Below are 17,653 nucleotides of genomic sequence, written 5' to 3' on the forward strand. Positions count from 1 at the left end.
TGTATAAACACTGCTAAAACAATAACATGCAGTAACTTTTGCTGTGCCGTTGTGCCTTTTTCCAACTTGATAGTAATATGCTTAAGAAAACTTGAACTTTGGTCAAAAACTTAAAAATCTAGAAGTTTCTGCAAGTTTAGAAAAATCAAGTACATTTGTAAATTTTGTTATGGGCAAGACTGATGGAGTATCGAAACATAATAAACATCCAAAAGCTTGATATTGGACATATATTTTTACTCAGCCTAAAGTAATCGTGGTGCAACGCCACATAGAAATAAATTCACTCTACTTGCTGTTTTCACTTAAAATATAAAAATGCAAAACTTGGATAGGTTTTTGAGTAAGAGTTTGTAATCAGTCCCAGAGTTTTGTGTGTGTGTGTCAGAGGTAAGTGTAATCCGCCAAAAAATACAGAGTACACACATACACTCACATATATGTATTTCTATACCCAATCCATTAGTTTTAAAGTGAGTTTTAAACCACAAAACAGTTTTGAAGAAGTGAAGACCTGATTCAATGTCCTCACTGTCCAAAAATGGTCCCCACAAAGACTTAGGTACTCACACACACACACACACACACACACACACACACACACACACACACACACACACACAAACACACACATTTGTGTCTGTGATGCTTGTCTGTCTAGACGTCTTTAATATTGGAAGCAGGTCCTGTTTTGTCTCCAGTCTTTTGTGTGTGTGTGTGTGTGTGTGTGTGTGTGTGTGTGTGCGCTCATGTGGCAGCTAAGTGAGCTGCCAAGTTTGTCTCATGCCAAACACCCTCCCCTCCTCCTCCTCCTCCTCTCCGTCACGGTGACCGCCGCTTGTTGCGAGATAATTGCGTCCTTGTCATAAAAACCTCAGCAGGAGCGATGACAGAGGAGGGATAACGGCTGCCATTTCGAAGGCGTTGACCTGCTCTTTCTGTTGCGGTGCTTCAATATGCACAGATCAGCCTGCGCCTCCAGCAGACTGTTTTCAGGGATAAAGTCAACAGAGCGAACTGCGCGGACACGTCAGGTACGATCAGTGTGATTAATGGTAAAGTCGAGGCAATTAAAGGAGTTTAGAGGAAAACAGTGGATGTCAGAAGTGTTGACACAGGGAATAAGTAATGTCACTCATCTGTGTAGCAAAGAAGAAACAAGAGGAAATCCAATTTTTATCCAATTTTTACATCCGATACTATCCACTTTTTACAACTTCTACACATCAATAACACTTTTGAAAATCTGCTTGTCAGCTGAGACAAATGCAGCTACCTTGACTCCGACCACCTCGATCCTGTAAGAGTAATCATTAAACGTCTTTCTCTTCCAAACTACTGAACTTTGAACTAGTGGAAGAAAGATACAGAGATATGTCCTTGAGCTTTTTTTTAATAAATCAAACACGCAGAGGTCGATATTAAACCGATTATAAATGAGAACGTGTTTTCACTTTCGCATATAAAAGTGTTTCCTGCTGACAGAGGACAGCTCAGAGTACGTTTCCACTAATCAAGTTAGAAAAAAGATGAAAATGCAAAAGAAATTTGATCATGCATTCCCTAAAAATGCAGAATATAATGAATGCAATCGACAGTTGTCGATTACCACAGCATGCGCCTGACACAAAGCATTGAAGTAATACGAAATGAAGCTTATGAGTTGCATTTGACTGCGCTGTCACAGCTGAAGTGATTTCCGTGTGGATTTGTCAGCAGATGCCCTGACAGTCTCACATTTGAACACATTCTCTGTGAACTTCTGCACTTTGGCTCATCTCCCAAGAGGATCTTTTTGGGGGAAAAAAATCAATTGCTCTTTTTTTTTTTTGGCTTCCTGTCTGAGTTACAGTCTGGAAACTCGACTTGGTGAAGAGATGCTGCAACACACTAATTTGCCTGAGCTGTGTAACATCCAGGGAAGAACTTCATCCAGCACTGAGAGAGGATCGATGCGGGTCTTTTGCTTCTGCAAAGATGTTTGAAGTGAGTCAGTGAGCAGCGGGACAGCTCTAAATTAAACACCAGAGAGCCTTTAAAGGTCCACTTCATCTGCCGTCTTTTTTGGGGTTTTCAAATGGAAACGCCCACTCGGTCGTTAGCCGAAAGCAATGACATGGGATAGAGTGCTGAAAATAATGATAATAACTGGAAGAAATAGTTCTGGTTTTCTGAAGTGGGGCTGTACTCATCCATAGTCAGCGCATTAGATAAAAGAGACGGCGGTCGGCACACCAGTTCGGAGAAGCAGGTGGGAGTTCAGCCATGGAAGCTAAATTCCACTAAAACAGTAGCTGTGTTTACATGAGCACTTTTTCTCGATATGATTGAAGATTTCGGGTCAACTATTTACATGGGACGCCCTCTACAACGATCTGGTGTTTACGTGCACCTACACATGTAAATGGAGCAGCTGTGTGACATGCACAGAAATTATGAATATAGTAACTTGAGAGGGCTGCCAACTCTCACACTGACCATAAGACAAACACAACTGACACTTCTCAGACACTCTCACAGCACAAGTGCATTTTTTCACAGTGAAACATAAATGAGGGATTACTTCTGACAGCACTACAGCGCTCTCTCCCTCTCCACTCACGCAGCCGGGCAGGAGTGAGTGAGACATGACCGTTACGGGGCCCGTCGAGCGTCTTGTCTGCGCCCCAAAGCTTCCGCACAGTTCCTAACAAAGGCTCGGCTGCGTCACGAAAAAAGCACATTATGCAACATAGGAGCTTATATATTGAAATGTCATGAGAAACATATGCCAAGTCGCGTAGGAAATGTTTTGAGAAATGCTTGAGGAAATATGATTTTGATGCCAAAACCTACACACTATGACCACAATTTGAATGTCTGGGTTTGAATACACAGGGGGCACCACCGAGAGGCTGCAGAATGATATAAAATCTCCAAAATAATAACAATAATGCACTTGTCTCTAAAAAAAGAAAATTGAAGTAATTTTTAAATATTTTTTATTTATTTTAAAATAAACTTTGGAAGTGCAACCACCAATGCACTGTGGTCTCTTTGGTAGGGTTATTTATTTATTTTTTAATCTTTTTTTTGGTTTTTGTATTGTTTGCCTGCCTATCTATTTTGTTTGGTGTTTATATGTTTTGTTTTATATTTGCAGATAAATACCAAAGAGCAGTGATGATAATGGTCTATGATAATAAATAAATAAATCCATTTTCTTCCTTTTTTAAATTACTTTCAGTAAAAATAAAAATTGTCAAATAAAAAAAAGTTAAGAGTGTTTCTAGTCCAGATACTGGGTGTTTAATTTTTGTTACAATTATCGTTTACAATTATAGAATTTCTTTAGTCTTGACGAAGGTTAGATGTGAAGAATTTTGAAAAAAAAAAGCTGCTATTTTGGAGATTTTGAAAGCATGAAGTTGCTGAATAAATGTCAAAAATCAGCCCTGAGCCACTGATCTCCCATCATGCCCCTCTGTCCACCCTACCTTCTGATGGATGTGCACTCGGAGGAGAATATTCCTGTAGCTGTGGCCGTCGTTGACCTGCAGCACCGTCCCGTCCTCCGTCCCCTCTGAGCCGTCGTGGATGTACTGGATCTGTTCCCGTGACAGCTCCTCCAGCTTGAATCGGCTGAGCGCCCGGTCGCCGTGGAGACGGGTCAGCCGGCCGTGGCGGGGTGGTTCAAGGACCATGACCAGGACATCGGCTGGGTTGTCGGGGTCGTCGACCTGCAGGACCGACTTGGTGACGGTAGCCAGGGCGCCACGGCCCTCCACGGGGAGAGGAGCGAGAGTCACGACCTTCGGAGGCTGGAAATGATCAAAAGACAAACGGAGGATTGGTTTGGAGTGAGGACATGCTTTGATTAGAAGCAGACAGATGGGACAGAGAGAGACAGATTAGATTCAGGCAGACAGATAGATCCCGAGACATCTTGTTGTTACGGTAAAAAGCAAAGTTTCAGTGCTGCTGTGAAACTTTTAAAGCACAGCAAGAGGACAACGCAATCTCTCCCAAACTGTCAGATGATGAATTTTCTCCCAGAGGAGTCGGGTGTGGGGGGCCGTGGTGTCCTGCCGCTGAGGGAGATGAAGAAGATGAAGGTGAGGTTAAGCTGGGCGCCTCATTAGGCTGCACTCAGCCGTACCTGAAACCTCACAGCGGCGGGAAAAAAGCTTCGTCTCGCTAACAAAGTCATTTCAGGAGCACTGGTGAGAGCAGCAGGACTCCTGTTGTGAGCAAGGGTATGACTTTACCCAGAGCTCACAGTGCGTCTGTCTCCGTCTGTCCCTCCGTCTTTGTGTGAAAAAGGAACGAGGTGCAGAGCGTGGATATTTAAAGTTATTTTAACCCTTCTCCCGTTTTTGAGAAACTAGACTTCATTTGAATTTAGGTTTGTACAGATTTTTGCTTTAAAAAAAGACACTAGGCTCCATTTAGAGAAATTTTTGATATTATAATTCAAAGTAATGACTCTGACAGCTGAATAGATGCAAAATCACACTGGGTGCCGCGATATAGGCCTTGCACACAAACTGATGGATGCAACAATGCATTTTTCACATCTTTGTGTCCATCATGCAAGTTGAAATTTTTCAACTTGAGCGAGAATTTTGCGTCACAGAGATCCAGAGATGAAGGACAAACTATGTCTCTGTCTGAGGACCTGAAGGACTCAGAGATCAGCGAGCAGAGCTGTAAAGCTACATCATGAGCATCTGAGCAAAACGCTCAGAGTAATTTAAGTTGGTCTTTAATCATCACGGTAAAGAATGGAGGGTGTGTGATATGCTGCAATGACAGTGTGATAAATAATCACGAGTGCGTCTTGGTTCACGCTGCTTCAGGACGAAGAGTCTGTGTATAAATCCAGCTTCCTATTGTGTTTCACTTCAAATCAAGTTAGCCGCTGGCTGCCTCTCCTCGCTAATGCAAGCACAACTGCTGAATTTTCACACGTTGCAAAATGCTCAAAAATACTCCAGCAGCAGTATACGCACAAAATGCAAAAACTTTTATCGTGTTCGTTGTGAACACGCCGTATCTCGGCCCCAAATGGTAAAAAAAGAAAAATGTTTTTTAAAAAAAAGTTTCAAAGTTTAATATAGAGTTATGATTCATTGTATACATTTGTATTTTTAGAAAATACTAAGAGATACACACTGTGTCGAGTTCAAACAATGTAAAAAGTGTTGATAAGCTTCGTTTCAGTAAATGTTGAAGTACTTTTATGTTGGTCCACAGTTTGTGGGACGAATTATTTCTCTTTCTTGTAAATGAAATATCATGAGCGTAGAGACGTATCTGCATTTTCTGTGTGTCTGTGTTGGAATATGTGACACAGAAAACAACAAAGAAAAAGAAAAACTCCAAAATAAAAGCCGTGATGCAGGTCACTTTAATATGACCCTCAGCCACAAGTCGCTGGCAGGTCGGCTTGGCAGCCAATGGAGGAGCGGGTAGAGAGGCGTGGGCCATCCGTGCGTAGACGCCACTCCGCCGTGGTTCGATATCAAACCGGCTGTCAGGCGGGGGGGCTCCGCGCCGCTCCGCGCTGCTCAGCGGGGCTCGGGTTTAATTCGTTGCTCTTGACGGCTGCTGGCTGAGATCCAGCTCTTTGCCTTTACAGCAGCAGCTTCAGCAAAGAGGGGACGTATGAAACAAGCTGGCGCATGAGAGAAAAATGACTCATGGGAAGTCTCTCTCTCTCTCACACACACACACACACACACACACACACACACACACAAACACACTCTCTCTGTGTCTCTTTGAAGCAAAGTGACCTCTGGCTGAAAGTGCAAGTCACAGAGCTGAAACACAGCGCACAAACACAGAGGGAGCATGCTGTTATTCAGCCTGCTCGCTCTGTTCTGTCGGGGGCCGTTTGGTGACAAATGTTTCAGACGTCAGAGGAATTATCTTCGAGAAACAGGCGACTGGGCCCTCGGGCGCCCACCTAAACCCTGTGTCGTCACTTCTGCATTTCGTAGGAGGAAAACAAAAGGTTTTCAGATGTGCTGGCGGGGGCTGAAAGTGGGTGTGTGTGCTGCTTTTAAATCGTGCTAAGACATGCCTCCTCACTAAAGGCAAAATCTCTCCCCCGAGGCAGACGAAAACAAACACAAACACAGGCACACTCAGGTAGGAGGGCTAACCTTTCATCCTCAGCTCACAGGTGAGGGAGAGGTGAGGTTCATGTTTAGGGGAAGGCTGTCGTCACCTGTGGGGCCTGTGGGGGCTCTGCAGCACTTCAAAAAGATGGAAAAAAGCTTCTTTTTTTGTTATGCTTCCTGTTTTTTTTGTTTGCTCTTTATTTTGTTTTGTTTTTCCTGCTGTGATCGTGAGTGTTTCCCAAGTTGACTCCATCCCCCGTCTGCCTGCGAGCCTCTCGGTTCGTAACAATGCCTTTTATCTGCAGCTCCTCTCTTGTTTTTGTGTCGAGCAGTCACAACACACATCGTCAAGCTGAAACCGTGGTCAAAAATGATGCGCTGAAGCACAACCATGTGTACAGCAAGTGTGTACTGCACTCAGACTCTTATTTTTACCTCTAACAATGGTTTGGTTGGTTTTACACAAAGGGACAGCTCACCCCCAAATGAAAAATACACATTACTGCTCTTATCTGTAGTGCTATCTATCAGTCGAGATCATTTTGGTCTGAGTTGTTTGAAATAACTGAACTCACTCGACTGCTCAAAGGGCCAAAAATACACATTTGAAAATCTCAACAGCCATGTCTCTTTTTAGGAATTATGAGCCTGTTACTCGAGATAATCCACAAACGTTGTTGTGAGCAATTAATGTGGAAACTATTTTCTTTTTACTGAACTACAATACTACAGTACAACTACTTTAAATATACTTTAAGTAAAAAAATTAAAGTGCTCATAACGCAGAATGACTCGAATTAAATTGCGGCATTAATTAACGGTGCATCAAAGGGATTCTTAACCGATTTTCAACCAGCTGAAACAAACTGAGATTAAACGGTTAAACTAAGCAGCGCTGACCAAATGTAAAATGAGATTCTGTTACTCAGTTGCATATTTCTCGCCTCTAATGTTTTCAGGAATATATTTTGGCTTTCCGCTTAACTGTAATTTGAGACCATTTCTTGCCGGCCCGCCGTCATTGTTTCACACGTAGGAGTTTGCACGACGTTACCCACCAGCGGGAGTTTTTATCGGTCTGATGCGACGCGGAGCATTCTGGTAGTTGTTGATTTTCTACCTCTTGATTTAATGTGTCATTTTGTTTTTTCTGGTCATGTAGAATAAATTTGACAGTATTTACGTCTCTGTACTTCAGAGACATTGACGTTTTATCGCTATGCAATCTTTCAAGCAGTGAAATACTTCTTTAGTGTTTTGAATTGTACTGGAGCAGAAGTATGGAAAAACATAGAATTTAAATTTAAAGAACGAGTGCCTTAAAATTGCACAAAAGTTCATACACTGAGTACATGTACTTTCCAAATATACTTCTAGACACTACTCTGCACTTTATCCAAAGAAGTACTCTAGGATATCAGGTGTATTTACATCTTTTCCTTTGATCATTTCAGTTTTACCTTAGTCTAAAGTATCACCATTTATTTGTTAAGAATATTTTGTATTATTAATTGAATCTGCAAAGTAACTAAATTTATCAAATAAATTGAAAAATAGTATAAATAATCGTTTGTACTGTAACAGAATCACGGAAAACATAGAATTCAAAATACTCATTTAAAGAGAAAGTACCTTACAATTGCACTAAAGTACATAACTTGAGTAAATGTACTTTCCAAATATACTTCTGGACACCTTTCTGAACTTTATTTACTTAAAAAAAAAATCCATGGTGGAAGGTGTATTGACTGACAGCTAAGAGCACTGCAGACAGCAAAGAGAGCAAAGATATCACCGGAGCAAAGCAAAAAGTCTCAGAACGCTAAAGGTCTCCACTTTAAGATGAAAACGTAAACTGCAAAAGAGCTCTGTGTGTGTGTGTGTGGTGTGTGTGTGTGTGTGTGTGTGTGTGTGTGTGTGTGTGTGTGTGAGACCACCTCTGTAGAAATGCCATTAGTAGATACTGGACTCTTCGAAACTTTTTTTTCCTTTTTTCTGTCAGAGGGCGGAAAGCTATCTGCAGCTCAGATCTTTCATTCCTGAGGCTATTACATTCGGAGGTGCCCGCCGGCTGACGATCTGATGGGGGTTTCAATCAACATTTTTTTTTCAGCCTTATTTATACGTGCAGGGCTGCATAAGCACAAATGGTCTTTTTCTCCAGGCACTCCTGCTTTACAGTCAAACCGTTCAAGGCTGCCTTCTGCATTTAGGGAGAACACAAAATGTTTGTGTGAGCTTTGGCTGGTACAAACTGTACAGTGTGTTCGTGTTAACTTGGACATACTTGAGTTTGTTCCTGCCTCCTTACACACTGAAACAAATGTCTTTTAAAGCAAGAGTACAAACCTTGACATTTTCTGTAAGACTTTGTTTAAAGCCAATGAACAAATAATGCAAAGATCTGTATTTTCAAAGAAAAAGTGTGGGGGATTTATGGGAATATGTCCTTGTAAAAGTGGTGTAAAAAAACAACAACACAGAGTTACATCAGTGTTTGTGGTGCTTTTGTAATAGAGGGGCTCTGTGGCTGTGTGTTTCTCTTTGTGACATGTTTGCTGCTGCGTTTTCTTGGAGTGAAGAAATTCAAAGATTGAAAAACAGCACAGGGAGTTCACGTTTGCTGTCAGAAATGTCTGTGAATTGAATGGACTTGGAGACAATGGAGATGTAGCCGTCCCAAAAAAAAAAAAAGATCAGTGTTTGGAGAACACAACAACTCCTCTGACTGTAAGGAAAGACGACATAGTGCCGTCAAAATGACCCAAATGACTCATATATGAGTGTTTTCTGATCTGCCATCATAATAATTTGATTTTTATTAAGTTTCAGCTGCTTGATTGAAGAGTATTTCACTGCTGGAGAGATAAAAAACTGGTCTTTGCAGAAAACCGTGCTATAGATCTAGGGATGGGGATTGTTAATTTGAATTGATATTGTTACCATATTGAGACTCCTTAACGATCATTACTGATACCACCATTCATACTTCTCTAGTATTTGATGGAAAGACGAGGCCACAACATGTTTTTAACAAAACTGGTTTAGGTGACTGTTTCTTTTATATCGCTGGAAAAACAAATTTTTCACCCAAATAACTGTATTATTCAAGTTTCTTACCAAACACATTTTCTTTTTCTTGATGTTACATTTGAACACATCATGACAACGTTTTATTTACCTTTGCCTGAGTGTCATTTTACTGAGCCGACCTTGAACACATCACAATGAAAACTCATGCAACCTTGTTTATTTCGCTAACTAGCTTTTATTCTGCCAATTTCAGCTCTGATTTCAACATTGAATTAATGATTGATTTTTAACTGTCAGGACTTGCCTCAAAGTTTGGATGTCCTTACGACTGCTGCTGTGAGTGGATGATGATGAAGGATATTTTTTTTAAACCTTAGACAGACAAAGGTTCTGCATTTAGGTTAAATTTGATGCAAAATCGATATAAACGGACCAGTGAAGTTTACCGCAGTTCATCTACACATACTACCCGCAATGTTTTTATAAAAAGACGGTTGAAAAGTGTCCCTTTAAGTTCACAACAGGACTCTTGTGGTGGTTAAAAGAAACCAATATTAGTCTGCTGGAAGCAAACAATAGTTTTTGTTCAACACACCACCTCACCAAGAAGTTCTGCAGCACAAATACGATGTAAAACTATTCCTGCCTTTGCTCCTGAGACAGAAGAGTCATTTTACAGGAATATGTAAACACAGATTATTTAAGCTTTAAAACAAATAACAAATCTTGTTGTTTCTCTGGTGACGGCAGTCCCAGTTTATTTCTTTTTCCATTCTCTTATTCCTGTTTCTATTTTATGCCGTGTTAATCTTCCAAAGTCTGTATTTATGTCTGTTTTTAAGTAGGTTTTTTTTGATGTTCTGTTCTCAGTTTAGTTTACGAGTATTTGCACGGATATAAAAGAAAAGAAAAAAAGACATTATGTCTCTACTAAATATTAATAGTCATACTTAAAAAAGAAAACAGATAAAAACAATGAAGATTGCATAATTCAGAGTCTCGAGACTAAGCACTAACAAAACTTTAATAGCTTTGTTCCAATTACATTAAAGTTTATATCTACAAGTTGAGATGCATTACAATGAAATCCAAGAAGTGCTACAAATTTGCTAATTAGAGTCCTTCTCTGATGTTTTCTGAATAGATTTTCTTTCTGCTCTTGAAAGGAGCTTTAAAATTAAAGTTAGTAGTAGCATATAATCAGTAATTTATCCTTTAAAGTGGTACAAATGTTTGCACTTGTGTTAAAGTCTTGTATTGTCTGCATCAAAGAGGCTGGTTTTATCACAAAAAATACTAACACTAGCAGGAAACTGGTAGCCCACAAACTGTCAGTCAAACCACAGTCGCAGACGTTGAGTTATGTGCATAAATTACTGCTCTTTCCTTATCAGCTACTTCTCCTAATACTGTCTGAGAAAGTTGAGCTAATCAAGTGATGGTGTAATTGAGCAGTCGCCCCCAAACACCCAAAACGCCGAAGCTCCACTCAATCACCGTCTGCAAGCAGCATCGGAGCTCTGCGTCTGCAACACTCATTTACTCAAATTTAAGAAAGCAGTCACGTATGGCAATAAAGTCGATTTTGTCACCACGGAGACCTTGAAAAATCAAACTGTTTGCGATGTTGACGAAACACCGACAAGAATTTTAGAGTCAGGAGACGCTTCCTCACCTGCAGAGACTACATTCATTTTTCCATTTGTTTGTTTCAGTGTTTATAATTTACATTAATTACAGCATTTAAACTAATCTATGTAATTATGCCGCTTTCAAAAAAACAAGACATTTTTGCTTTTTAGTCTGTGGTTAATGGCAGATATGGATGATTTAGTTTTTCCTAATAAACGACAAATGGAACATTTTACACTCAAGTAATGACGTCATTACTTCAATCTGTCACACACCTTTTCAATTCTGCTCTTTTTAATCAACCGTACGTCACTTTGCCCCCTTTTAAAGTCTCTATGGTGCGCACGCACACACACACACACACACACACAGAGAGCAGAGTGACACAGCTGACACACTAACACATCAACAAATCTCAGAGAGAGCTTCTTATCCTCTCATCCTCATTATTTTCCATATTTGGGCCAAAATCAGAGGTCAGCGCGACTAACAAATCACGGCCAGCTGTCGGGCCGACATCAGCAGATCACAGGCGGGCTCTCGGTCCGTGGGGACAGAGTGTCAAAACAGTGAGGAGTGCAGATCAGCTGGATGATGCAGAAATATGAGAAACTGCTGCAATCACCATCTATCAGATAACCTACGGCAGCTTGTCACCCACAGTTCATCTAAAGCTACTATATCTCACATTTGTCAAGTTTTTGATTGTTTTTAGAAAAAATGTCAAGTTCCTAAATAATATAAACATACGTATATATACTGGGTGTCTCTTGGGTAGCGTGGTGGTCATATATGAAGTTCTCAGCTAACTGTGTTTCTGTTAGGGACACAATTATTTACGTGATTATGAAGCAAGTTTTCACTCGTCATATAGCGCCGCTCTGTCAGTGTTTTTGGCGTAAGAATGTGACGCCAAAAGCCAATTTCGAAAGATGAGAATCTGCTCGGACAGACCAGGTGGTGCCATTATTATACGCCAGTGGATGGCTGGACAGCACTATGTGCATCCACATGCAACGCTACGGCGTCAGGAAATAACCTTCTTTGGTCTAAACCTTCCCGTCTGTGACTTTTTTGCCTAATCCTAACCATCGTAACAGTTCGCGCTGTTGTGTTAATGTAAGGACCGTACTGCTTCATCCCACCGTGTGCATTTTGTTGACATCACTGTAAAAGCATCCCGGAGCGTAAACATCTGATGCGGAAGGATACGTAAAACTTCATAAGTAGACGCAGAAGTTCACTGATGGAGCTCTTTAGTTATTTAACACACCCAAACACCCAAACATGTTATCTAGTTGTAAACTACAGTATACAACTATAGGATTAAACATTAAACTTTAATTTGACCGAAAAAATCTGAGTTAAAGAAAAAGGGTGTGAAATTGAGGGTTGTCGAAATCAACCAGCTGAAACTTCTTCTGGTTAGAATTCCTTCAGTGTTTCTCGTTTGGGAAGTTTTAAACACACCGGATGAAAACACCGAATGAAGCTGTTTGATGTTACAAATGTTTCTCTGATGCCGCTTGCCTCGATGAAGAGGGGCTAACGAGAGCTCACCTTCTTTTCTCTGATAAATTAAGACTATTCCCTCTCCAAAGCAAACAGACCAGAAGATTTAAACCGGTCGAAACACTGAATAAAGCAGTGTCATGTTAGATAATCAGTGTTTCATCGACACCGAGCGGTTGCTAATTATTGTGGCTGCTGCGAAAATGCAATTTAGAGCCACTGCTTGGTTTGTCTGTTCTGGGCTACCGTAGAAACACGGCTGTGCAACATGACAATCTCCGTACACGAGGATGTGCTCCCTATGTAGACATAAACGGCTCATTCGAAGGTAACGAAAACACAAAAATTTTTGTTTCCAGGTTAAAATACATTATAAACAAACTTATTATGTTAAATTGGATTTCTTCCAATGTATCTCAATAAATCCTACACACTGGAGCTTTGATATACCACAAAAATACAAAAGATGTTGGTGCTTGTTTAACACTCAAAATAGCCAAAGGGAAATATTAATAGTGTTTTAGACAAACAAAAAAGTACAAATTAAAAGCTAAAAGGCAGGATTTTTTGTTTTTCCTCGTGGAAACTGGACCAGTCCTCGGTGGTCATTCATCAATCAAAGACAGACTTGACAAAAGCGAGTAAACTTCAGGAATCAATGCGAGCGCATCACCTCATGCCCTTAAAGCCCAAAAATGTACAACTTCAAGCTGCTAGACACTGAAAACTAAATGTTCTGTGTCTTAACTGTTCATGTCTGCAGCATCTTTTCTCTCTGAGGCAAACTTTCTCAACGAGGACACAAGTATCGACTTTTTTTTTACCTCAAGGTCCAGACCCAGACAGTCTATTGTTTCACAGCAAACGAAATTTGGGAGCCGATGTGCCTCGGCAGACAATTCTTCTCTATTATCGGAAATGTTACTGAATTGACCTGCACAGCCATCTTTACTAGAAATCTCTATTTGTGGCTAATTTTCCCCTGGGAGAAGACAATCATTTATAGTCTCTGGGTGAAACTTTTATGGTATTTTTAAGACAGTTTTTTTCTCTCAAGCCTTTTTGGAAAATAAAAGTATGTCACTGAGATAAAGTAGGGCTGGAGGAAGCGTCCGTGTTGTTATACGGTACCTGCATTGACACGGCTTGAACTTGAATTGTTGCAGGTTGAGAAAACAGCTGGGGATCAGCGACACGCAAGGTGAACTCTCCAGTCCTAAAGACAGAAAGACAGAAAGAAAGAAAGAAAGAAAGAAAGAAAAACATTGTTTAATCACTTAAACATCACATAATCTTGAAAACAACTTTACAAGAGTTAAAGTTAGTTTTCTCTTTTTCCTGGACTCACTTTGAGTGAACACGACCTAGAAACACCTTCAGTCAGCCCAGGAGGTTTCTGGGAAAATGAGTCCTGGGAGGCTCAGCGAGTGTGTAGTCATTAGACCTAATCACCTCGGTGCAATGGAGGTGAGCGGCAGACGGTAACCTCTCACACACACACACACACACACACACACACACACACACCGGCCCACCTGCTCACACACAGACACAGTTATCATCAACAGTGTCTCCGCTCGCCGCGCTGCCTCAGCATCATCAAAGACAAGCCTTATTACCCACAAGCCTCTGGGGCTGGGGCTGGGACACGGCCAACTGCGGCTGAAGGCCAAATGACTGAGCAGGTTGTTGGTTTAGTGACGATTGGGAGGGAATTTTGGCTGTGTTTCATAGAGGTGTATCATCTGCAAAAATCTAAACATCACCATATCATTCATTATAATAAATGAAGAAAAAACTTGAGCTTTGCAGAATCGGCGGTATATTTCCTGTAAATCCTGCTGCTTTTTCATTTAATATAAACATTTTAAACACATACATTACACTGATGATGTCGTGTGAAGAAAAATAAATCACATCAATCTCCGAGCTACGATACATTTTCACTTTTTTCACTACATTTTTAACTGATGATGGTTTTTCCTCTACGTTAACCCTTTGAGACCCGGAGCAACATCACTTTTCTAGTGCTGCTTTCAGATGCCTTTGGCCTTTCATGCACATGATAACGGTGTTTTTGGGGGCCAGACAATGCAAACATTTGAAACCAGGTTCCAGACTGTAATTTTTTGAAAAAGCGAACTCTTCTGTCACCACGTAGACTGGCGATGTTTCGATCGTGTGAGAATGTTGAAATGTTTTTAGTTTCTTGTAGGTGCAGGTGTTCTTTTTGTCGTTACTTCTCTGTATCTGTTACTATCTTTGTCATAATAGTAGGACTGTATCACATGATGCATACATTCATTTATCAATTTTATTTGTTAAGAAAATGTCAGTTATGTATTTCAGTTATTATGTCCTGTTGTTGTTGTTGTTGTTGTTGTTTATTTAACCTGTCTTTCATTGCCCTGTTATTGTTTATTTGTACCTGCATGTTGTGTAAATTTTAAAAAACGGTAAAAAAAAAAATGTTGCATATGTTTCCCTTCTGTGGGACTAATAAAGGATTATTTTATCTTATCTTACCTTAAATTTGCATGCATGCTGTTACAGATAAAATAATAATGGCTGCTGATGCCGCAGCTTACTGAGCTACAATGTTTTGGAAGAATGGTGTTCATTCATTCAGGGACTTGGAGGACGTATAACAAGAAGCACTGAAGCTGCTCTGGCGGCTTGTTGTGGCCCCAGCTGTTCAGAAACACTTCATGTTTCTCTTCCTTCGTCACCCATCTGTATATTTACTGTGCAACACTTGAGCAAGGCAGCGTCTCTGTGGAAAAACTTGGCCAGCTTACTGCGACTGCTCCTCATTTAAAATTCATCCCTCACATAAGACACTCTCCCAGTGTCTTTCAGCAATGATAAAACTCTTTTTGAATTACAATTTCTGGCGTCAGAAGTGAGATTTGTCACAGCATTTGTTATGGTTAGAAAAACGGTGGCCCATTAAAGATGTATCAGGCAGCTTATTAAAGTAACATAAGGGATATATTTCTGACATGGTGCCTCTAAATCTCTTTTATGCGCAGGTTATAAATGTGACTGGTATATTTGGTGGATTCATTACAGATGAAAGATGTTTTTTTTATGCAGCCTTGAGACAAAAGAGGCTTTTGATCCGTGTGTTTGTGTATAAATACTTCTCAATAGTAAATTACACCACTTGAGAGATAAAACTTAGCTTGTGTTGTGTCTTGACACTTGACATGTTCTGCTGCATTTCACGGTTTTATTTCTCGCTGTGTTTTTTATCTGCGGGGACTTGTAGTGTGTGAATGGGATATTTGGTCGCAACATGTTTTTCTGTGTCGACTCTTAAGGGGAGTCAAACCTGGGAGCTCTGTGTGGCTCCGTCTGCAGCCATTATCTGCCACTCCACATAATTTGACAAATATGACCATAATATGCAGATTAAATCCTATTTAGGGCTTCATGTTTTATTGTCTCCATTAATCTAATGGCTCAAAACTGGGCAGTGGACCATATTTTGCTAATTCACTGGCACGCCTCCAGTTTGGGGCCAGAGCAGCTGAGTCAGGATTACATAATGTGTAAAACATGTCGAATCTGATTGGCCGAATGGACATTGGGCTCGGACCCAAAATGCAGCAGACTTGTTGCAGGAAAAGGCCGCAGCAGAGCAGCTGTAGAGAGGAGATCTGGCTCCAGGCTGAGACCTAAAGAGGCGGAAAAATTTGCTCTCACCATATTAGCAGCCTCTTTGATCTCTGCACAGAAGATCACACTCGGGAAATCTCACCGTCAAATATAGGTGGGAAAAAAAAGCTGAACAAATGCATATGCAAATTTGGCCACATTAACGGAGAAGTGTATATGTAATGCATCTCCAGTCCGTGTGCAGGTTAATGGGAATGAACTTTCCACACAGGAAAGCTGCATAAATCAAAGACCGCAGGCGGCTGGGCCAAAAACAAGAGCAGCAAAAGATGAAATGTCAGGATGCTTCATGGGTGGCGAAGAGGAAGACAAGCTGCTTTACTTTAAAAAAAGTTTTATATTAAAACAGACGTGTTAAAACTGACAATTTATCAACTTTAGAAAGTAAAAACCAGGATGTGCTGTAGTTTTGTGCTGGCGCAGAGTGCGGTGCTTCAGCGGCACGCTGGTACCTGGGGCACACCGAGGTTATTCTCTCGCCCGCAGCGGTTTGGTATCTTGGTGACTCTCTGTACACCACAGTGGGAGAAGAGGTGCTGCAGAGCATGTGGTGGTGCCAATCCAGCGGCGCTCTTCAATTTTGGTGCCAAGAATGATACACAGGATATTTATTTATTTATATTTCACCACGTCAGCTGCTCTTTCTGAGGTTTCTTCCAGTTTTTGTTTTTTGAAGTGAGAGTCTGAGGACGGAGGGTGTTATATGCTCTGCAGATCATAAAGCCCTTTGAGGCAAATGTGTAATTTGTGATATTGGGCTGTATAAGCAAAACTGACTTGACCACAGACAACCTTCACCTTTACACAGGTGCCTCCTGACAGACACCTGCAGGCAGCAGGTTTCTGTAAGATCTGCAGTCTCTAACTGAAGTGATTTGGCGCACTGTCAAGCCACAAATATGTACTGCAGATAGGCTGCTTACATTTTGTGCAGCCAGCATCAGATTATGGCAAAATAACGACAGAAACCTCTGTGTTTATTGCACATCAAAGATGCTGCTGTGATTAATTATTCTGTAAATGAACATGCGTGCTCGGGAGGATGGCTACAGTTCCATGAAAAATCAAAGATCAATTATAACTTCTCTCTTCACAAACGTCTCCCTTAGGACGTTCATTCCTGCCAGTGATCATCCAAATCCTTGAATAATTGTGCATCATGTTTTTTCTAAGTCTGGCCTGGAGCTCTGTATTTTTAATTAAATTCAGGTAGATGTGAGGCTATGATGACCAACATGGTGTGAAATTTCATAGTGGTCTTAGAAACAAGAGTGTTAATTGTAAAAATTTTTTTTGGATCATTGCGAGGATCTTGTTTATTCAGTTTTCAGACTATCAGTAATTATTGTTGCATTATACAACAGTCACATCTAACTGAATTAAACTTTAAAATAATATCAGAAATAAAAGAAAATACAACAAGCAAAATAAAGTTTGTGACTTTATGGCTTTTTACTTTAGTTTGTGGCTGTATTACTTTTCTGCACCCGTGGGTGTAAAACTTCTTTCTGTCTGTTGCATTATGGAATTTTTTTTCCTGTGTCACTGCTGAATGTCAGTGCAAAATGGCAAGTCTGAGACAGATATGGAGAACTGACATTTACCAGTGAGGCTTTAGATTTTTTTAGCTTTTACATTTTTTACTGTAACTCATGGAAAAATCTGTTGGTGTCATGAGGTGGTCCAGT

The 17,653-nt window shown here is 40.6% G+C and overlaps 1 protein-coding gene across 1 annotated transcript in view; it reads right to left on the minus strand.

Annotated features, from left to right (window-relative positions):
* fras1 (Fraser extracellular matrix complex subunit 1) overlaps positions 1 to 17,653 on the minus strand; it is a 307,798-nt gene that overhangs the window by 88,116 nt on the left and 202,029 nt on the right. The window contains 2 exon segments of the mRNA XM_042487917.1: positions 3,477 to 3,800; positions 13,416 to 13,500. Of these exon segments, the coding sequence (XP_042343851.1) occupies positions 3,477 to 3,800; positions 13,416 to 13,500 (409 nt within the window).

Source organism: Plectropomus leopardus, chromosome 6, assembly GCF_008729295.1.
Source record: "Plectropomus leopardus isolate mb chromosome 6, YSFRI_Pleo_2.0, whole genome shotgun sequence".
Classification (NCBI taxonomy): domain Eukaryota; kingdom Metazoa; phylum Chordata; class Actinopteri; order Perciformes; family Serranidae; genus Plectropomus; species Plectropomus leopardus.